Below are 24,091 nucleotides of genomic sequence, written 5' to 3' on the forward strand. Positions count from 1 at the left end.
CATTGACAAGCCAGCATGAGCTACTCTTGCAGACCATCTGCACTGCTCAGAAAACTTCATATCTGCCTGCACAATTACCTCCCCAGGTCCTTTTCACTCTCTACCACACAGTTGATACGTTACTCTGGGATTACTGTTTCCCATTACTTTACATTACTTTACATTTGTCAATGTTAAACTTCAGTTGCCACCACTCAGCCCATCTTTTCTAGATCCTGTTGCAGTAGCGTACTGTTATTAGTGCCATTAACAACCCTGCCGACCTTCGTATTGTCTGCAAACTTGGACATTAAGCCTAATATACCACATCATGTATATCAGGCTTAATGTGCTGATATACAGAAAACAAAAATGGACCCAACACTTAACCCTGGGAGACTCCACTAATAACATTAGTCCCAAAGAGCAGTGTCCATTGATTATCACTCTCTGCCTTCTCCCACTCAACCATCCCTTTATCCATAGCAGCAATTTGCCTCCAATTCCACACTGCCCCAGTTCGTGCAGCAGTCTTCAATGTGCAACAATATCAATAACCTTTCTAAGATCCAAATATATGATATCAAAATTATTTTTTGCACTTAGTTCCTTTGTGACTACATCATAGTATCCAATCAAATTGGTCAGCAAGACTTCCCCATTAACAAACTCACTGTGTCTGAGCTATAACTGAAGTCTTGCCTAGATGATCCTGCAATGCTTCTTTAACCAGTGCCTCCATTAATTTCTCTGGAACAGAACTTAAACTAACAGGTCTGTAATTACATTTTTCTTCCTTTGATCCTCCTTTGTGGTTTGGGGTCACATTTGCACATCTCCAGTCCATGGGTACCTCCCCTGTGCCCAGGGAAGCTCTCATAATTATAGCTAAGGATTTGCTTACTTCCTTTGCTGCTTCCTTTAATATAACTGGATAGATTCCATTCACCCCAGATGCCTTTCTTATGTTTATCTTCAACAATTTCTCCTCCACTTTACCCTCAGTTATTACAAGATTATCTAGCTTACTGCCAGAGTTTAATACACCTCTGGCATTCCCCTCTCTGAATAACACCTCATGTGTAATGTAGATGCAAAATATTAATTTAGTTTTTGAGTTACCTGATCAGCATCATCAAAAGATGAACCAATGAAATCAAGTGGACCAATCTGATTCATCCCCTTTCTTCTAGAGTTTACATAAGTAAACTCTTTGCTGTTTTTCTTTGCATCCTTTGCCAAAGATTTCTCGTAATCTGCCTTTGCCTGTCTAACCTCCTTTATGACTTGGTTATAGACTAGCTTATATCTATCATAGGCTTCTGTGTCACCTATTGTATGTATCCCAATTTTTCTTCTCTGCCACATGTCTAATTAGTTCATCTGCCATCCATTTAGGCCTAAATCATGAACAATATTTCTTAGTTGGTATGAAAATTCTATTAGCTTCCAAGATTATTTCTTTGAATGCTTCCCATTTTGAATGTGCAGTTGGTAACATCATCAATTGGTTCCACCGTACAGAATTTAAATACTGTCTCAGACTACTGTTTTTTCGTTTTTTTTTTTTTTTGTTAGTTGTTGGCACATCAGCTTCTGTGGCCATAATGCACTCCCAAGGTTTTTGCATTTTACTGTGATCCAAACACGAGGAGGGATTCGAACCCGTGACCTTCAGACTACTATAGTCACCTTTACGAAAGCAAAAACCCTTCCCTTTACCTCTGATGGTAATTACCTCTTTGAGTAAATCCCACTTCAGCACACTGTGAACACTGCCACTTAGTGGTTCCTTTATCTGCAGATTCTTAATGCATGAAGAATCGCTACTGATAATCAGATCAAGAGTATTGCTCCCTCTAGTTGCCTCCCGAACATGCTGCTGTAGAAAATAATCATCCAGTAAATCCACAAAAGCCTTGCTAGTGTGCGAGTGACCAACCCACAAATTCCAGTCAATCTCTGGGAAATTAAAATTCCCCCAGTAAGACACTCTGATTTACTGGCCAACTCTATCTCTCTGCACAAATTATACTCATCAGATTCATTAGGCCTATACACACACCTACTCTCATTTTTTCTTTCCCAGTGCTTATGTCACACCAAATAATCTCAACATTGCATTGTCCACCAACATCAATTGGATGCACGTCCTTAGATTTTATGTGTTTCTTAACTAACAGTATAACCCCTCCTCTGTTCCTGTCCTGTCCTGTCTATCCTCTCTGTACACATTGTACTCCCCCAAATTCCAATTCTGCACTGCTTATGTCTGTGTGACACCACGTCTCTGATAACCCAACAATATCTGCCTTTGATGTCTTGACTAGCACTTCAAGCTCATCAAATTTATTAACTATTCTCCTAGCATTGGTGTACATGCAAGTATACATTCACCTGTTTCTCTTAGTTACCCTAACATAGCCCATGTATTTACTTGTTCCACTATGACTCCCAGCAGTCCTGGAAATCCCCATTGCCTTGCTTCCCATGGCTGCTGCTCATTTCAATAGAAGTAGTGCAAGAATCACTTTTACCTCTGCCAGCGGCTACTCTTAATCTATTAGTCTGTGTATCCCCCCAAGCTAGCAGTTTTCCGACCCATCTAACTCTGCCTCGACAGCATCAGCAAATATTCTTGTACCTTTTCTATTTAAGTGTTTACCATCCCTGTAGAAGCAGTCTCTCCTGTTAACAAGTACAGACCAGGCTGAGAAAAAGAGACCAGGCTGAGTTGTAGGAAAGTGAACAGTATATGGCTGAAGAAACAAAGTTAATGCTCGGGTTATCCGGGAACACAATTTCCCATCTGTGCTAGCAACGGTCCTAGTCCGTAATTAGTTGTTTGTATACACATAGTAATAATCTTATAATTAATCTGCCACTTAACAATATTGCCTTATACTTAAAATTTTGCTATTATAAACTTGTAGGTAACTGGCTGATATATGTGAAACAATATCTCTTCAGGATGCCACACCATTTCACTATTTCAGTAAAATATGCTGAAATAGTCCATATATACAGTCTATAACATTTCAATAGTTTCATGTACATGTAACCTTGTAGTGTAGCTAATAAATTTAATTTAGTTTAATTTTAAACAAAATAAAATCTTATGGGGTTTTTTTTAGGTACAGATAACTGTGGCATCTACAAAGGGTACTAGGAAAGTTTTGCAATACAGCTTTGTTTATTTAATTTTTTCAAAGTAATTTCCTCTACATTCAATACACCTCTCCATCCTCCGAAACCAATCTTTAAACCAGTTCTGCCAAGTTTCACTAGGGAGTAAAGCACACTCGTTGTCCCAAGCCTGTAGAAGGTCCTCATCACTGGAAAACCACCTCCCTTTTAGCTTCATTTTCACATGCGGGAACAGTGCAAAGTCGCAGGGAGCAAGGTCTGGACTGTAGGGAGGGTGCTCGAGACGTTTCAGTCCTGTCGTGGTCAAATATTCTGTGTAGGCTTTGGCGCGGTGAGCTCTAGCATTATCGTGATGGAGGTACCAGGTGTCCATTCTTGACTTTGGCCGCAGGTTCTTCCTAGATCCAATGACTTTAGGCAGGCATTGTTCAGTATACCACTTAGCTGTGACTGTCTTCTGTGTGTCCAAAACGACACGTTCCACAATTCCACTCGATTTGAAAAATACAGCTATCATTTTCTTCTTTACAGATTGGGATTTTCTGACAATTACGGGTGTGTCGTCATCATCAAAGACCCAAACTTTGTTTTGAGCCTTGGTCGGCAGATCGTAATAGTACAGCCAAGTCTCGTCACCTGTCACGATGTTGTTCACATACCGAGATTGTCCCTTATCAAACTTTTTTAACATCTCCCGGCACCAAGTCACACGTCGTGTCATCTGCTCTTCAGTCAGTTGATGCGGCACCCAGAGAGAACAAAGTTTCTTCACGTGCAAATGATCTTGCAGAATCGAACGAATTGCTGGTGCATTTAGGCCCAAAGTATCCTCTATCTGTTGGTAGGTCACTCGCCTGTTTTTGTCAAGCATTTTCCTCACAGCAGTAACGTTTTCCTCCGTAACTGACGTTCGTGGCCTTCCCGGCCTCTCAGAATCCTCCAGAGTGAAATTTCCCCTTTGGAATTCTCTATACCACCTGAATATCGTTGTACGATGTGGACAATCATCATCTAGTGCAAGAGTCATTTCTTCTAAGCACTGGTCTATGGTTAAACCACGCACGAAATTATACCGCAAAACTGTCCTTATCTCATTTCGTGACCACGATGCCATCGCAAGCACTTTACACACTCACTACTAATGAATAACTGAGCCCATCGACTTGGCGCGGCGGCTACTATGCACATACGAACATGTCTCAACATGCAGCAACAAGCAGCTTCCTGTGATTCATTGTTGCGTCATATTGCAAAACTTTCCTAGTACCCTTTGTACATTATATTACCTTTAATTTCATATAAGTGAGATTTATTATTCGTTTACCCGGAGAGAAGAAAAAAAAAACATAAGTTTTTACTGAAAATGTTATACTGTTGGGTAAGGGTTTACCAATTGTTAATTTAGCAAAAAGTTAATTAATAGTCATTAATAAACAAAAAAAAAACAATAAGCAGTAGCAAGGGCTTAACCATGCTGCATGTTGCCAGGTGAACCAAAAAATTATAAAGTTACCTTTCATTCAGAGCTAAATTTCAAGATTGCTGCCCTCTATCATAGGCTTTCCAATTTCAATTAACACGATAAGTAAGTGTCTAAACGATAAGTAAGTGTAGTTATGATCCAAACATGGATCATAGCATAAAATTTAAAAGAGAATTACAAAACACGTACATTCTTCCGATTTTCACGTATCATTTAATTTTTTAATTGGTAAGGTAATAAAGGGTAAATTTGTGCTTAATATAGCTTTACTTTTAATTTCATAGCCTGTGGATAATATTCCTCCTATTTTCACTAATTAGAATTGCTGTTTAATAGAATTAAAATTCAATTCACATACATGATCATAATGATCGCCGCTTACTACACATTGTATAGTGAACGGTACTTTACTATGGTGAGTCCATCGTAACGTAATTTGGTTGTATAGTGAACCAATTGTAAAGTGGGGTCCATTTGTACTACTATTTATGCTGACCTCTTACAAGCAAGGATTAACATGATATAATTTGGGAAAATATGAAGTAACACACAAACCAAAAAAATAAATAAATAAAATAAAAATAAAATGCAATAACAAACACACAAAAAACAATGCAGTAACAAGTGCACACATACAACAAAAAAAAAAAAAAAAAAAATGTATTACTAAAATAAAGATAAAAATCCTAATACAACATATACAGTCTAAGCTCTTTATAGCTTAGTTTAGTTTAGTTTAGTTTAGTTTTATTGGCGCATTAGCTACTAAGGCTATAATGCGCCATCTCTTTATAGCAACCCTCTTTTTAACATCACAACACGTTATAACGTTCTATGTTAGTTGGTCCTAGCCAATTAGCATTAGTCGCCTCCGTAGCCAGGTGGGAAGGAGCAGCAGTGCGTAGCACACGCTTCTTGATTAGACTGGGGTTCGAGCCCGTCACCACCAAATACAGAGGATGCGGAAAGGTCAGGGAATGACCACCGCATATCCCGGAGCAATATGGCCTTAGTTGCTAATGCTCCTAGAAACCAAATAACAAACAAACTAACAAACCAATTAGCATTAACCTAATGCTATTTTACATTCAGTATAAGGATCTTGAAAATAAAAGGATTTCTATATAAAACACAATAAATTTCTACCTCAATCTAAATTTTTACTTTTTTATTATAATATTCGTGCTTAAAAATGAAAGAACACTTCAAATATATTGCCTGACTGAGAAATCATTTGTTAAGATTTCTCAGTCAGGCAATATATTTGAAGTGTTCTATCATTTTTAAGCACGAATATTGTAATAGAAATCATTTAAGATTTCTCACAGTCTCTCACAGAAAATGTTTGCTGTTTGTGGATACAGCACTCCTCATTGACATGTAAACAACCTACATGCAATCACTGTCACGTACCTTCCACCAAATATGACATCAGTTCTTCAGCCACTTGATCAAGGTGTAATCCAGTGTTTTAAGAAAAACTCCCAAAGAATGCTATTAAACAAAACTGTCCTATGTTTCGAAAGCAAAATTCAATGCGAAATTGACATCCTGCAAGTAATGTGTTTCAACAGTGATCGCCAACTGCTTCAAACATCCTGGATATACCACCTTGAAAGATGCAATGTGTGAAGTTCGCATGCTTCTTCCTCTATTAACTGTGAAGAACAGACGATAATAGGAAAGAAATATTTGAGCACGTGCATCATCACCTAAACTTCCTAAATTTACAGGAAAACTTAAGCTTCAAAGATTAAGCAGAAGTGGATGTGGACATTGAATGTTTCAGGATATGCACGAATGGAAAGGAACTCATTTCAGACACAATGGAATCTGAAATTTGTGGTGATGAAGATGCAGAACCTACTGTGGTTAAGTAAGATATAATGACCGCTTTTCTCATTCCCCTGGGGGGGAGGGTGGCTGTTATATAGAGCTTCAACTGTACACGTGAACATATATTAACATGTACCTATAAGATTAATTAATTCTATATACCTAACTACATTAAATTGAATGAAACCATACTAAACTAACCTACTGCCTTCACAAAGCTGCCAGCCCGCAGGGTGTTCTCTTTACATGCTACAGGGTTTAGACTAGCCCATGAAGGTTGAATTAATGTATTTACCAAATTCTACATAATGGCACTGTTTTGATATTTGCAGTTTAATTATTCATCAGTATGGACCCCATTATTTTTATTATTCCGTTTTAACTTTTAATATCTTCAGTGTCTCAGATCTATTATGTAAATACAATTGAACTTGGTTATAACAAGCATCAAGGGACCGAAAAATTTCCTCATTATAACCATTACTCACTATATCCATAATGAGTTAAACTACCTTCTATTTTTTTTTTTTTAATTCTCAATAACTTGATAAAAAGATAGATTCAAAAAACAAAAGAAATATTAGAGAGAAAAAAATAATGCAGTATTAGTATATACAGTACCTACATATTATTTGTATTAATATGCTTGTATTCAGTTTTTAAATCGATCCAGCCAACCACTGTTGCATATAAAATTGTCACTTCCAAATTCAGCCTTCAAGATCGGACCGTCTATTGAAAATCTAGCACTTCTTTGTGTAAGGTGTGTTTAAAGGTCTCATGGCTCTGCATAATTTTCATTCTGAGTGTGAGACAGTACTGTCAAAGCGAGGGGTTTTTAAACTGTATGGGCTGTGTATATATGTAGTTGTGTACCGTTGTTCTTCTGGCCATTTAGCCATTGGGCCCTTATTGGGGCCCACTGTTTCCATACTTTCCACAGTGGAGGCAGGCCAGGTACCCACAAGATTTATATTTACTCTGGCAGTCCCTGCCACCTAGTGCCCTGAGATTTCAGTGGCTAGGGCATTAAAAAAAAATGGGGGGGGAGGTTAAGCATTGGGAATAGAAAAGGCCAAAAGAGGTTTATGCAGGCACGATTTAGATTTGTACGTTATTAGATTTTAGCTTGTGTGGGCATACAATGGCATGTTAGGCAGAGTGCACGGGGAGAGAAAGATAGAAGCATGGGGACAGTAGAGAAGACGACCCCAAATGGTCAGTGAGGCAGGCCCATGCTCACCAGGCAAAAAGAGGGGTGACAGGGAGGGGAGGAGACAGAAAATAGTCCCCCCCCACCAGGGAAGAAAGGGATGATAGGGACACGCAAGGGAGTGTGGTTTGGAGGGCCAATATGGCTGACAGCAGGTCTTTGCCATTGTGATCTTCCTAGGTTCAGGTGTAGTGAACCACTGAAGCAATGCTTTCTTCGACGTGTAACCTCGCACTTTCTAATTCTTTCCTTTTTTTTTTTTTTTGGTTATGTTCTTTTCTAGTGTCGATAAGTAAACATGTGGTAAAACTCCAGATTTTTGTTCCTGTCCATTTTGACAAACGGACAGGAACAAAGCAGTGATTGGTGGGTGCCACTCACTGCTTTCCTCGCCCACTGTCCTCCTAGGTTGATATGCCTAGGGTGTTTAACCCCCACTTGCCATTGTTTTTAAATCGCAAACTCATTTTCCAATTTTAAAACAGCGGGGCAGCCTACATAAGCTAAGCATCCTCCCCTCCTAGACAACACAAAACAATCAGAAAGAAAACGCCTTCACAATAATCACCCAATCACGGAACTCGACCATACAATCACTCCATTCTACGACCAACGCCACTGAGCAGAGAAAAGTTGTACCCAAATAATGAGTTTAGCCAAACATGTTTATTCTTCCACAATGTCATTACTGTTGAAGAGGCCAAAAAAACTTTTTACACACTTTACAATTTTTGCACCATGTTCTATAACTCACGAATAATTTCGACTTTCGTGAATTGAGAGACACTTTCTTTGGTTAGTAGACAGGTTTCCGAAGGAAGGGTTTGTTTCTAACCGATTTTATTTTAAATGACAGTAAAGTGATCTACATACAAAGTTCTTAGAAGTCCCGGTGACAAAATTCTTAGTCGTCATAAAAGCTAAGTCGCTTTCTTTTTTTCATTTTTGTCTATTCCAAGAATTGGGTTTTTCTGACTTTTAAAGCAATTAAAAATTAAATTTTTAATTGTTTTAAAAATTAAAAATGTTTGCAGTTTCAAAATTTGTTTGGTATATCCGTGTAGTATGCTCGTTATAACAGTGAGCGATTGTATGGGAATACGTGTAAATTAAAATCATCATGGCTTTTTGCTTGTTACAGCTGTGATCTCATTATTTCCATGCTCGTTATAACCAAGTTCAATTGTATATAATAGTGCAGATCAACAAGTTGATTGTTTTGACTTTGCTTCTATAATAGTAAGTAATAGTGCAGATCAAGTGATATAAAACAAATGGGACTGATGGGTAAGCTTTGAATTTTGGCTGTGTACTTTTAAGTCTCTCTCTCTCAACATTGAACAGAGCTTTCATATGGAGATTTAGTCTATATTATTTCTCAAATAATATTGACAAAAATTGTAGAAATAAATAAAAATAGCAATGCAAATAGATTAAGCAAAACAAAATATTTGTACACTTACTGACACCAAATGCCTTGTTCGCAAGTAACGGTATATCTGAGTAGGTTCTGCAAAAGACATGCAAGAAGTTAAGAAACCTGCACAGCCAAAAACGCTTTAAAGTGCTTAAAGTCTTTACTTAATACTATTTTTTTTCCAACCATTTTATATAAAAGAATTAAGTAGTCATGTTAAGTAAGACCTTGAGATTATTAAACTGAATAATTATCTATACCTATTAATCATTTTCAGTGTCATTGAAACTGCAATCAAACAACAATGAAACAGAGTTTAAACAGCTTCAAGGACAAATAAAAAATACATTAACTTATTAGTGGGAGGTAAAATTATTAGCAGTACTACTAGCAAATACTGTAAGGAAGCCATTATAATACATCAGAAGAAAAAAAAGGAAAACCTCATCTGTCCGTTCCCCTCTAATACAGGCAACCTATAACACGGTACTTCTACAATATGGTTTAGCACTAACACGATTGATAAACTGCAGCAATTCTCACACAACACAGTACTCGTATAACACAGTTTTGCTCTAACACAGAGAACTGCAGCAAACAGCACATAACACGGCATTTTTGAGCTTTTGTATGGGGGAAACCGTGCTATTATGTTGGATGTAATTTCTCAACATTTGCATTCTTTTTGTGAATCCCTGCTGTTGACTCGCTAGTCATTATGCAAATAAATAAATAAATAAAATAAGTATTGGGAAATCCCAGTGTGCTATTGAATTTATATTGAAATTCTGTGCTATTGAACTTGTGCTTATTATTATTAGCCATATGGTACAAGGAAGCCTGAGGCTTATGCTGCACCAGCCAAAAAAAAAAAAAAAAAAAAAAAAAAAAATCCCGAGTTACCCCCTGTGTGTGTGTGTGTGTGTGAGAGAGAGAGAGAGAGAGAGAGAGAGAGAGAGAGAGAGAGAGAGAGAGAGAGAGAGCAAAGTAGAAAGGCATCACCAAGAAAGAGAAGAATGATGATATCCAGCTCAGGACCCTGGGTTTGCCAAGCCCATACTCACCAGATGTGAGTCCCCAGGGTTATTTTTGTTTGAGACATTAAAAATTTGTGACTTCAAAGCATGCAGTTTGTAACTTTGAAGGTTTTTGTAAGGTTATCTTGGTTTTTATTTGATCGTTTATAAATTTTTCCAGGTATGTACCACTAAATTTTGTTCTTAAAAAGCATATTGGAATAATTTTTGTTGTGAATTAAATTAAAGCCCTAAATTATGGAAATTAGGCATAATTTACATAACTGCCAATTTATTTAAAGAATGTATTCTAAATTGTTTTTTGCCAGCTGTGGAAAACTATTTAAAATCAGAAAAATCTAGATTTCAAAGTTTTATTACTATTGGATAACAGGCCAGGCCATCCAAAAGATTTAAATCATCTAAAAATGTTGAAGTAATGTTCCTACCACCTAATGCAACTTCTTTAATTCAGCCATTAGATCAAGGCATTATATCTACCTTTAAAACTCATTACATCAGAAAATCGTTACAATGGATTTTGGGAAAAATTGATTCCGAATCTACTGAAATGGAGGCATGGAAACATTTTTCGAGTGTGGACTGTATCAGAATCAGAGCTTTATCATTGAAAGAAGTAGAACCATCAACACACGCTTCTTGGGAAAATATATGGCTAGTCAGTTAATTCGGGAAATATGGTTCAACCGGCAGAAAAAAAGAATCTGAGCGATAATAGAATTTGCTTTTAAAGAGAGCAGAAGATAAACGAAATCTAGATTCTGCAGAAGACAGTTCGGAAGGTGAAGATATTCTGCAACAGAGAAAACATTCTCGTTTGATTGTGCTTAGCAGCAGTGAAGAGGAAGAAAAGGTGGGGAAGGTTTTGATGATATGATTACTGAAGACGCTGACGAATTACTGGTAGAAAAGAGGCTTGCAAAGCGGATTTGGTGGAAATGGCATCGGAGGTAAACTAAACGAATTCAGGAGGATAGCATAGATGAAAATTCTGAAGTTCCAAATTTTAACTAAAAAGCATATGAGAAGGTATAAACTTAGTCGAGCAATTAGAAACTTATGTTTTTTTTTTATAGTAGTAGTGGCATGTGAGGCAAGAAGGCAAGTGTATGAGCTTATGCAGCATCAGACAAAAAAAAAAAAAAAAAAAAATCTATATCAAGCAAAAGCAAAACAATCCCAGAATACTGATATTTTAAAGACAGCAGAAGATACACGAAATCTAGATGCTGCAGAAGAAAGTTCGGAAGTTGATGATATTCTGCAACAGAGAAAACATTCTCGTTTGATTGTGCTTAGCAGAAATGAAGAGGAAGAAAATTAAATGAATGTTTATTATTATTAATTGACATATGTATCACAGTTTGTATGAATGTTCAGTAACTGACATATGTATCACAGTTTGTATGAACGTTCATTAACTGACATATGTATCACAGTTTGTTCAGTTTACTATTTTTAATAAAAAAATTAAGTTTCCTCACACCATACAGATTCTATACTAGCATGAGAAATGTCTGAATCCTGGAAAGCTTTCATCAAACTCAAGCTGCTTTTGATAAGAAGCATGACTCCACCATTCCTTCTATCTTCCCTAAATACATTGTACTTACCATAATAAAACTCATCATCCTCTCTCTCTCTCTCTCTCTCTCTCTCTCTCTCTCTCTCTCTCTCTCTCTCTCTCTCCGGGTGGCACCAGGTTTTCGTAAGTCCTATTATGTCAGCGTTACTTATCCTAACCAGCAGTTCGAATTCACTCATTTTACTGACGACACTTCTGACATTACTGTATAAACATTTAAGACTTAGTGTTGCTAACTACACTGACACACTACTTAAAGTTATTTAAGTTAGCTTCCCTGGCATTAGCTGCCTGCTCATTTAAAACGTTTCTGCCCTCAACTTCTTGCTAATATGTTCTGTTGCAGTAACAAAGAACTCTTGAGGTATGCGCAAGTGTTACTTTAACCAATAGTATAAGTTAAACACAGATCTATATTACCCTTGTCCCCCAAACTAGCAGTTTCCCCTGAACCTTTAAGGTATCCTCAATAATACTGGCAAAAACTCTTGTGCCACCTTTGTTTAAATGTATCCCATCTCTACAAAACAGATTCCTTGTACCTACAAGTGCAGGCCAAACTGATAGAAATTTCCCCCCAAAAGTCTTGCAGACTCCTTCAAGTTTTGAGTTAATCCACAAGGCTTTCAGCATGTAATCCCTCCTAACATGCCTGGGCAGAACACAGACATTGTGACCTAACTCGTGGCATTTCTTCAGCATGATCCTATATTTGTCTAACAAATCGTTAGATCGTGTATGTTTAACATCATTAGTCCCCACATGAATAATAATATTCTCTTTACCCCTTCTTAAAATCTGACAGTCTGTTGGTGACATCATTAATAGCTGCTCCCAGAAAACATACCCTGGTTCTAGTAAGATTACCAGATAATGACTGCTATGAGCAGATCATGAAGTGTTGTCCATTCTATACTCTGGTAGAAGATGGGAGAAGAAATGGATTGGTCAACTGTATGCGCTGTTCCTACAGCCCTCCAGCCATATCCAGCCCACTAATAACTTTTATAAGGCCCGCACAGAAAGTGCACTAAAACAGCATTTGAGAGTCGCGGCACTCGAGGCATGCAAGCGTCGAGCTCGACTGTATCAAACTTGTACATGTAGTCCAGTACAGTCATATGTATGCTAAATACAGTTATGTATATATTAATCTTTTTATATTGTGAAATTCTTCTATTTTGATAAAACTTGTTCATTGTATTGAATTATTATTAATTTGTACTGAATTAAAAAATCATCCTTAAAAATGTCCCAAAAAAATAAGTCAATTTGGAGTGTCGTGTTTTTAATCAAAGTACTTTTATAAATGAAATATTTTAGTGTGGCACTGGATGACAAAATTATCAAAATTATTTGATAATTTTGTACCAGTTGAAGACTATTTCTTCATTGAGTAAGACGAAAATACAGTGTAAGGAGACTGTCAGTTTGTGAAGAATTTTAAAACAACACTATAATTCCAAGCATAACTGTTGTGATCAATATAAAGGAGTGTTGCGAAAAGAAGTGTTCAAAACGATTTTTTTTTTTTTTTTTTTTTGATTTGGTAGTTGTTGGCGCATCGGCTTCTGTGGCCATATTGCACCTCCCAAGGTTTTTGCAGTACTTTGATCCAAGCCCGAGGCGGGAATCGAACCCGCGACCGTGGGGTTGCCGGGCAGGTACTTTACCCACTCGGCTAGCCCGGTCGGCTGTTCAAAACAAATTAAGAAAACAACAAAACAGACTGAAAATGTATCGGTCAAGAAATTTATCTGCTATAAGTGCCAATTATCAAGTTGCACATTTGATCGTTTTTGAAAGTAAACTGCTCAGCGATGGTGAATTTGTTAAAAGTTGTGGAAGAAATTTGTTCAGAGAAACGAGCAATGATACAAGACAAAGAGTAGAAGATATTGGAAAGAATTCGTTGGAACTTTTGAAAAACATAAAACAAATGAAATATTTTAGTGTGGCACTAGATGACAATACTGATATAATTTTTGTTATTTGGTTTTTAGGAGCATTAGCAACTAAGGCCATATTGCTCCGGGAATGTGTGGTGGTCATTCCCTGACCTTTCCGCATCCTCCGTATTTGGTGGTGACGGGCTCGAACCCCGGTCTAATTAAGAAGTGTGTGCTACGCACTGCTGCTCCTTCCCACCTGGCTACAGAGGCGCCAATATATACTGATATAAATGACACAGCCCAACTCCTCATCTTCATACGTGGAATTAATGATAATTTTGTACCAGTTGAAGATTTAGCTGATCTACAGAATATGTGCAAAACAACTACAGGTGAAAATCTTTTTGAAAATTTTTGCCAATCTATTGAAAAGTTAGGATTAAATATTAAAAACCTGGTAGGAATTACAACTAACGGTGCAAAAAATATGATTCGTAAAAACATTGGGCTTACAGGCAAAAACACCAAGAAAATTATAGATATCGGATCTGAATCTCCAATTGGAATTCACTGCGTATGCATCAAGAAGCTCTCTGTGGGAAAGTATTGAACCTCCAACATGTTATGTCAAATGTAAATTTTATAAGATCACATGGCCTTAACCCCTTCCAAGAACATTTTTTTCCAGAAAATGTGCCGTAACGGATCGACTTTTTTTTATTTTACAGATTAAAAGTATGCATCATGTGAATACTCATTGTATAGTTTTTTGTGTTTTTTATTAATTTTTTCATAGAAAATACATGGAAGTAATTAACCCATTTGGGTTATCCCGAGTTATCTCGTGTACGCCAAAAAGTATGCAAATTATACAAATTTTTTTAATAAATTAGCACTTGAGCTAAAAGAAAGGTACAGAAAAAGTCTTCATAACTCATTATATAAATAAATTTAAAAAATCAAGTGGAATGCACAAGCAGTAATCGCGAACTAACTACATTCTGACACAGTCGCCACAAGTGGACAGGCTAGGTAAGCGTCGCTTACGGGCGCCAGTTCAAGAGGGCGCCGAAATATTTTCCGATATTGTTTTTGTGAATTATTTTCATGCGTTCAGTATTCTGCATTTAGGACGGCAAATTATATTTTGCTTATTGGCAGCACAGAAACGCGCGCTACTGTTCTGAAATTTCTGTACAATATAAGTAAAACGAAAGCAGTCATAAGAAAATCCTGAAAAAACTTGGGATTTACCTGCCTAATGCAAAATTAGCCAGATAAATGCCAGAGAAAATACGTTTCAGTCCTAAATTTGGAGGTATTATTGTTTGCATTGGGTATTATTGTATCCCGAAATATTCCATGTAGTTCCAAACTTTTAAAACTAAAAAAGAGATATCTCGGGATAATCCATGAAGCGGTTAATCATCGTATGTTCAGCAGTTTCTTTCAGAAATTGAAGCTGAATACAAAGATGTAATTTTACATTGTGCAGTGAGATGACTTAGTTGTGGCAGAACGTTATATCGTATCTTTAAACTGCGTTATGAATTTGATATTTTTATGACAAACCAATAAAACAACTATCAAATATGGAGTGGCTGCTTGATCTTGCAATTCTTACAGACATTTCTAGTACAGCAAGCCCCCGTTATAATGCGGGTCGCTTTACGTTGATTCGCTATAATGCTGTTCTTATATTATAACCAGTATCTGACTATAAAGCTGTCACAGATCACTATAACGCTCTTTTACAGATTGCATTTTTAGCATATTTAATGAATTCATTTCATTTAATGGAGTCAATAGCTTGAAAATGAATAGCAAAACAGCATTAAAACGTTTCCGACTTGAAAAATTTTCCCACACTCAGTGAAATTTTCTCGCAGGCTAATTTAATTGCAGTACAGTGACTTGTTACATAGTTCTGAGATCAACATTTTAATAAATGATCAAGTATATTGCTTGTAATATTTACGTTATATGCATTTATCCTAAGTCGTCATCACTCAGTACAGTATTAGGTAGAGAATGCATAACAGACAATTTACTCGAACACTGTATCATAATTAATGCAGCCAATGCAGTTACATTTTCGAAGAGTTAATAATGGCAGATAAGAATGAAAAAGCAACAACGTCTGGACACAGTATGAAGACTACAAATGAAAGAAAAAGACTGAATTTGAAAATTAAATCAGACATTTTGAAGAGAATTGATTCCGGTCAACGACAAGCAGATGTGTGCCATAATTTAGGGCTTGCAAGTTTAACTGTAAGAACAATTATAAAAAATAAAGAATTAATTTTAGCAGCGGGAAAGATAGCTGTTCCATTGCAAGCAACTAGGGCTAGGCCGGCTATTAGGATTGAAATGGAAAGACTACCTAATTTTATTGAAGATGCAGATCCAATTTTATTGAAGATCCAATGCAGAATTCAGTTAAGTTAAATATTATAAAAAATTTAAAAAAAAGAGAGAGATTAGCCAATATGATTATCTGAAGAAAACTCACCTAAAAATAAAAATATGGAACCATTTAAAACTGGTAAGGGCTGGTTGAATAGATTTAAAATACAGAGAGAAGCTGCAAGTGCAGGTCAAGGAGCCGAAACTTTAAAAAAAAAAAAAACTTAAAATAATTGAAGAGGGGTATTATGTGTTATACTTCTCAACAAGTTTTTAACAAAGATGAAGCAGAACTTTTGTGGAAACAAAAGCCTAAAAGAAGTTTCATATTGAAAGAAGAAAAAAAAACATGCCAGGTTTCAAAGCGACAAAGGATCGGTTGACTTTATTGTTGGATGGTAACGCTGTGGGAGATTTAAAATTAATACCCCTTTTAGTTTATTTGAAAGAGAGCCAAAATCGACACTTTTTTCATGATTAAATTCATCAATTAAAATCAATTTAGATCAATTAAATTCATGATTTTAATTGGAATTTTGATTTTAATTCATAAGTAGTTACCACATAATCATATACATATGTAATGCAGAATATTTTATATGTACAAATATTTAAATATTAAATATTTTGACCGACATTTGCGCATCTTTTCACTACCATTTATTATTGATTAGGAAATATCCTATGGCACCGACCGCAACTCACAAATACATGTTACCTTATGGGAATGCGGCGCTCGCTTCGCGTGGATTCACTTAGCACTCTGATTTTCCAGAACGAATTATCAGTGTTAAACGGGAGTCACCTGTAATTTAAATGCTCTTAATTTAAAACTACAAGGGAAAAGAAAATTGGTCTGATTTGTTTTGTGAGATCATATCATTTCAGAATAAGTTATTATTTTAATCCCAAATTGGGCAAGACAACCAAGCTGAAAGACAAACACAAATTTCTAAAGAATCGTTGCCTCTCGTTATTACAATTACTTTTTCGATGAGTTTGAAAGTCGATCTGCTGATATAGCATCCGATGAAAAAGACATAAGGTTGCCTTGTTTCAGAATCCATTTACTTCTGTGGCTGAAAACTACAATCCCAGCTTGCAACTTGAAATTATTGGTCTTCAAGACAAAGCATGGTTCAATAAGACTGCGAAAATAAACTACAGTAAACCCCCGCGAATAGCGGGGGTTACGTTCCTGAGAAATGTCACGAATATCGAAAACGCGAATACTGAGTTATGGCTCCCATAGTAATAAAGGGGTTCAGTTCAAAGTATGAAATATATAAGAAAACTAGTCTAAAATTGTGTCTATGTATGTATTATATGTACCTTCACAATATGACTATGTGCATAGACAGTACATAGTGAAATTCAAGCATATGGCATCGAAATGAAAATAAGAAACAATTTAATATTAAATGTAATATTTATTAGAAATTTCAAACAAACCTTTCAAGCCAGCGCCTTTGCTAGCAAAAAAACTTATCCCGCAAGTGCTATCACCAGTTTCGCTAAAGTGTTGATAAAGGAGTTTTGCCCTTTCACAAATGATGAGTGAACTTAACGAAATTTTATTTTGAGTTTGGTCTTCTATCCACAGATTTAAAGCTTTTTCCATTTTTTCTAATTTAACTTCACGAGTTACAGAGCAAATGTTTGAAGCAATTAGCGCGTTTTCATGGACACTACGGCGGATTTTTTCTTTCGATTTTTTGATTGATCGTACCGTTGACTCATTGATTTTATAATGTTTTTCCACTGAAGAGAGACTTTCACTATTAGAAATTTTGTGTAATAACTCAATTTTATTTGCTAATGTCATCACCTTCTTTGATATTTTCACATTTCCCTTGTTATTCGTAGCCATATTTTTATACGGGTAAAAAAGAACTTGTCCACAATAAAGGCACTTTCTTCCGTTAACACACTCGAAAAAGTCTGTTTTACACTGCAAAACGGTAGATTTATCACTTTTGTAAGCATATCAATTTATAAATTGATAAATTTATTCAATTTCTAAGTATATAAATTAAAAGCAAACAACCAAACCTTCCATGACAAACGCATAACACATACTGAACAAGGATTAGCAAGAAACATCCACGCTCGGGATTTTGTCACCCCTCTCCACCCACCCACTGAATGCTGTTTTGACCGGGAAAGATAATTTTAGCCACGCCCATGTTTTTTTATGGCAGAAAATATTCATGGCGCTTTAAAATTCACATTTTTTTTAGGTTTCATTTTTTATATTAAATCAGCGATCGCGAATAGCGGGGGTTTACTGTACTTGAATTCTACAAGGCTCCCCCATCTAAAGATTATGCACTAATAAAAGAAATTGCCACGAAAATGGCTGCAGTGTTCAGATCAACTTATGTTTGTGAGCAAATTTCTTCATGCATGAAATGAAATAAATATTTTAAAAGAAACAGAACAGAAGAGCATCTTCATTCCGCACTGTGAATTGGCTTCCGAAATTTTCAACCAAATTTTGAACAATTATCTAAAAAATATCCAGTTTCAATCATCTCATTAAATGTTGTTTTGTTAAGTAAATGTTATTGTGTATTGTACTTAAAATTTTCCAAATTTTCAATTTTAGATATATCATATTTATTTATTCACCTTAATTATAATGAAAAGCAGTGATCCTTTTTGGGTTTTAAATTTTCTAAAGTGAGCATTTAAAAGCAAAAGCAAGGTATTAAAAAAAAAAAGTATAAACTATTAAAAAAAACAAGTCATATATTTATATAATTTTAATAAAATCTAAAAAATAAATCAGTGACATAGATTTGTTGCACATAAGTGTTGGGAGTTGAATTTTTTATATATAGCCTGAAAATGGCCCTTGAGGTTGTCACAGACATTCTCTCAGATAGGCCAGACAAACTGTGTTTGCTACCTGGGAATCTAAAACGCTGATGAACAGATATTCGGGTGACAGTAGTCAAATTCCGGCGAAGTCCGGGCGGGATGGCCAAATCTTCTGCTTGCCTGCACCATCGCGAAGGTGCGACTTTTAGTAATCCAGGGTATAAACCCCCATATGCAAACACACTGCGGATGACCACCCAGGTGTAAACCAATGGGTAGTTTTAGCCAGCGGGTAGTTGGTTGGAGGAACAGACTTCCATCCCTTGTTGTGGAAGTTAATAGCCTAAATAAATTTAAGGCTGAGCTGGACAGGTATTTCGAACGAACGGATTGGTGAAGTGAAAGGGTTGTTTTTTTTTTGTTTTTTTTTTGGCTGATGCTGCATAAGCTTGCTTTCTTGCATCATATGCCTATGCTAATGCTAACAGGGGTCGACGTGTGGCGCCCACACCTCACAGAGCAATCCGTCCCTCTGTGTTTTATGATTTATTTATTCTGATTTATTTTTTAGATTTTATTAAATGATTTTTTTTAATAAAATCTAAAAAATCACCAATTTATTTTTTAGATTTTAGTAAAATTATATAAATAAGACTTTTTTTTTTAAATACCTTACTTTTGCTTTTAAATGCTCACTTTAGAAAACTTACAACCCGAAAAGGATCACTGCTTTTCATTATAATTAAGGTGAATAAATAAATATAATGATAAATCTAAATCACTCTCATTAACCGGTGCAATACCACCACTTTGCTTACTGGAGGATTAAAGTGGTAGTTTGATTTGATTTTGGATTTACTGATGCAACAGCACACTGAAATGGTGGAACCCATGTTTAGTCTCCAGAGTAAAGTTCCGGTCAACCCTCCCCAGTCTCTTCCATCATGCAGTATGATTGAAATCCAAACTTCCTTACATTTCAAGGGTACAGCTGTAAAATGGTGTTTGCAAGCCAGTTCGCAGGTTAGGTTAGGTTAGTACACCAGAGTGATCCTATAGGTAACTTTCTAGGATGCATCTGGAGCTACTCTACTACTGGAGGGATCCCAAGTAGTGTGTATACGGGAGGCACCCTAAGTCAGTGGTCAGAGCGAAAACTGGATAATCAATTACAATAAACAGTTGGCAAACCATAAGATTGAAGCTTGTCTAGAAGAACTTTACACCAAACACTATCGAAAGCCTTTGAGATGAGATGTCAGTTAGATGATAAACTGAATGAATATTTTGCATCTACATTTGCACATGAGGAATTATTCAATGAAGGGAGTGCCAAAAGTTTATCAAACTGTAACAGGGAGCTAAGTGATTCTGTAATAACTGAGAACAAAGTGGAAAAGAAATTGTTGAAGTTAAACGTAAGAAAGGAAACTGGGGTGGACAGGATCTATCCAGTTATATGAGAGGAGGAGGCAGCAAAGGAAGTAAGCAAACTCTTTAGTCATAATTACGAGAGCTTCCTTGAACTCAGGGGAGGTCCCCATGGACTGGAGTGTGCTAATGTATCAGCATTTCACAAAGGTGGTTCAAGGTGACGCAAGTAACTATAGATCTGTTAGTTTAACTTGTGTTCCTAGGAAAATAATGGAGGCACTGCAGGATCATCTAGACAAGACTGCAGTAATAGTTAAGACAGCATGGGCTTGTTAAAGGGAGGTCTTTTTCTGACCAATTTGATTGGTTACTATGATGTGGTCACAAAAGAACTGAATGGCAAAAATAATTTTGATATCATATACTTGGATTTTAGTAAAGCTTCTGATACTGTTGCACATGGAAGACGGCTGAACAAATTGGAGAGGTATGGAATTAAGGGTAAGTTGCTACAATGGATAAAGGTATGGTTGAGTGGGAGATGACAGAGAGTGGTAATCAATGGACACTGCTCTTCATGGTCAGATGTTATTAATGGAGTTCCCCAGGGTTTGGTATTGGGCCCATTGTTGTTTTGTATATTTATCAGTGATATTGATGAAGGTATATCAGGTTTAATATAGAAGTTTACAGATGATACAAAGGTTGGCAGGGTTGTTAAAGACAGTATGCTACTTCAACTGGATCCAGATAAGTTGGGCAAATGTGTTGAGAAGTGGCAACTGAAGTTTAACATTGATAAATGCAAAGTACTGCCTATGAGTAGCAATAACCCAAGAGAAACGTACCAACTGTGTGGTACTACACTCAGGGAAGTGAAAAGTGAAAAAGACTTGTGGGTAATTGTGCAGTCAAATATGAAGTTCAGTGAGCAGGTCAGACGGGCTGCCTGCACAGGTCATGGAGTCTTGTCAATGATGTATAGGAATTTTGCTAGCAGGCACAGAGAGGTGATTATCCCATTTTACAAGGCAATGGTCGGGCCACACCTAGAGTACTGTGTACAGGTCTGTAGGCCTCATGTTAGGAAGGATGTAGAGTTGCTAGAATGAGTACAAAGAAGAGCAATAAGATTGGTGAGGGGAACAATGGGGTGCTCTTAACAAAAAAGGCTTAAGTTCTGCAAACTGCAGCACCTGGAGAGTAGGCACCTGCGAAGTGATCTTATTGAGGTGTATAAGGGATGAGCAAGTTGAATGCTAATGGGATTCTCCATATTGCTCAGATTAAGAATTTGAGGGGGCATAGATTCAAATTTAGGAAAGACAGTTCTGAATAGATGTGCAGACATTTGCCTTTACCCAGTGGGTTGTTGATTGGTGGAACAGACTTCTATCTTTTGTTGTGGAAGTTGATAGCCTAAATAAATTTATGGCTGAACTGGACAGGCATTTTGGCTGATGCTGCATAAGCTTGCTTTCTTGCATCATATGCCTGTACTAATGTTAACGAGTTGGAGGAAAAATGCGATGCTAGCAGTTCAGCTTTATCCTTGGTTGAAGTGACAATAGAACCATCTGATTTTGACAGAAATAACATTAGGGAAAGAAGCAAGTTTTCTACTCTTAGCATGTTCAAAGTCTAGTTTGGACTGATTAATAACTGCTTCACAATTGTTGTGAGCTCTGTTGTAGGCAGAAAATGAAACTGAAGAATTGGAAACAAGCCAATTACGATATGCAACATTCTTCTCTTGAACAGCTTTCACACACTTAATTAGCATTAGCGTTAGTTGAGGCATATGATGGAAGAAAGCAAGCTTGTAGAGCCTTAGTCAAAAAAAAAATTAAACGCCTTCCCATTTCACCCATCCGGTTACTCCAAACATTTGGATAGTTCAGCTTTAAATTTATTTAAGCTATTAACTTCCACAACAGCAGATGGAAGTCTGTTCCAGCAATCAACTACCCGCTGGCTAAAGGCTAATTTCTGCACATCTATTCTACAATTGTCTTTCCTCAATTTGAATCTATGCTCCCTCAAGTTTGTAATTTGAACAAGAGGAAGAATCCCATCAGCATTCAGCCTACTCAATCCATTCAAGGCTTTGTACACCTCAGTCAGATCACCTCACAGGTCCTAGTCTGTAGATGCGGCAACTGACAGAACTTAGCCTTTCCTGATAAGAGAACCCCTTTGTTCCTCTCACCAATCTTATTGCCCTTCTCTGTACTCGTTCTAGTGACTCTACATCCTTCCTAACATGATGGCTCCAGACCTGTACGCAGTACTCAAGGTTTGGCCTGATTATTGCCTTATACAAAGGTTTAATCACATCCTTGTCTCTGCTAGCAAAATTCCTATATAACATTGACAAAACTCCATGACCTGCTCTGGCAGCCCGTCTGCACTGATCACAGAACTTCATATCTGACTGCACAATTATCCCCATGTCTTTTTCATTCTCCATCTCCCTGAGTGTAGTACCACACATTTGATATGTTTATCTTGGGTTACTGCTACCCTATACAGTACTTTGCATTTGTCAATATTAAATTTCAGTTGCCACTTCTCAGCCCATCTACCTAACTTTTCTAGATCCTGTTGCAGTAGCATACTGTCTCTACTATCATTAACAACTTTGCCAACCTTTATATCATCTACAAACTTGGACATTAAGCCTGACATACCTTCATCAATATCAAGAAATACACAAAACAATGGGCCCAGCACCGAAACTGGGGGACTCCACCAATAGCGTTAGTCCACGTAGATCGGTGTCCATTTATTACCACTCTCTGCCGTCTCCCACTCAACCATCCCTTTATCCATTGCAGCAACCTTGCCCTTAATGCCATTGCTTGCCCTTAATGGCATTCCGCTCCAATTTGTACAGCAGTCTTCCATGTGCAACAGTATCAAAAGCTTTCCTGAAATCCAAGTATATGGTATCAAAATTATTTTTTGCATCCAGTTCCTTTGTATCCAAACAAATTGGTCAGACAAGACTTCCCCTTAAGGGTAAGAGGATTGGGAATACATTTGCACATCTCCTCACCATGAGGACATCCCTGAATCTAAGAATTCTCTCATAATTATGGCTAAGGGTTTGCTTACTTCCCTCGCTGCCTTCTTCAATATAACTGGATAGATTGCATCTCCTCCAGGTGCCTTTTTTATGTTTAACTTCATTAATTCCTCTTCCACTTTGCTCTCCGTTATTACAAAATCATTTAGCTCACTGTTATAGTTTAAACTTCTGTCATCCTCTTCCTTGCAGAATTCCTCATGTGTGAATGTAGATGCAAAATACTCATTGAGTTTGTTAACTATCTGAGCAGGATCATCAACAGTTGAGCCACCAGAGTGAAGCGGATCAATCTGATTCATCCCCTTCCTTCTAGAGTTTACATAAGTAAAGAAGTCTCTGCTGTTTTTCTTTGCATCCTTTTCCAAGGATTTGTCATAATCAGTCTTGCCTAACCTTCTTTGTGTCTTGATTACAAATTAGCTTATATCTGTCATAGACTTTTGTGTCACCTGCTAATTTGTATGCATCCCACGCATTTTTCTTCTCTGCCACAAGCCTCATTAGTTCATCTGACATCCATTTAGGCCTAAATCTTGAACAGTATTTCTTAGTTGGTATGAAAAGTCTACTAGCTACGAAGATTAATTCCTAGAATGCCTCCCATTTAGAATTTGCTGTTGATAACATCAATTTGTCCCACCATATAGAATTTGAAAACCATCTGAGACCACTGTAGGCACATTTACGGAAGCGAAAAGCCTTTCCGTTACAGCTGATGGTAGTTATGTCTTTAAATAAATCCCACGTCAATAAACTCTGGTGACTACCACCTAGTGGTTCCTCTATCTGGAAATTCCTAATGCAT

The 24,091-nt window shown here is 36.8% G+C and overlaps 1 protein-coding gene across 1 annotated transcript in view; it reads right to left on the bottom strand.

Moving 5' to 3' along the window:
- Su(z)12 (Polycomb protein Su(z)12) overlaps positions 1-24,091 on the bottom strand; it is a 953,568-nt gene that overhangs the window by 878,831 nt on the left and 50,646 nt on the right. Inside the window, exon 2 of the mRNA XM_090377077.1 lies at positions 9,122-9,168. Within this exon, the coding sequence (XP_090233203.1) occupies positions 9,122-9,168 (47 nt within the window). The remainder of the gene's footprint in view (positions 1-9,121; positions 9,169-24,091) is intronic.

Source organism: Mastigoproctus giganteus, chromosome 7 (genome assembly GCF_048544385.1).
Source record: "Mastigoproctus giganteus isolate SK-2022 chromosome 7, ASM4854438v1, whole genome shotgun sequence".
Classification (NCBI taxonomy): domain Eukaryota; kingdom Metazoa; phylum Arthropoda; class Arachnida; order Uropygi; family Thelyphonidae; genus Mastigoproctus; species Mastigoproctus giganteus.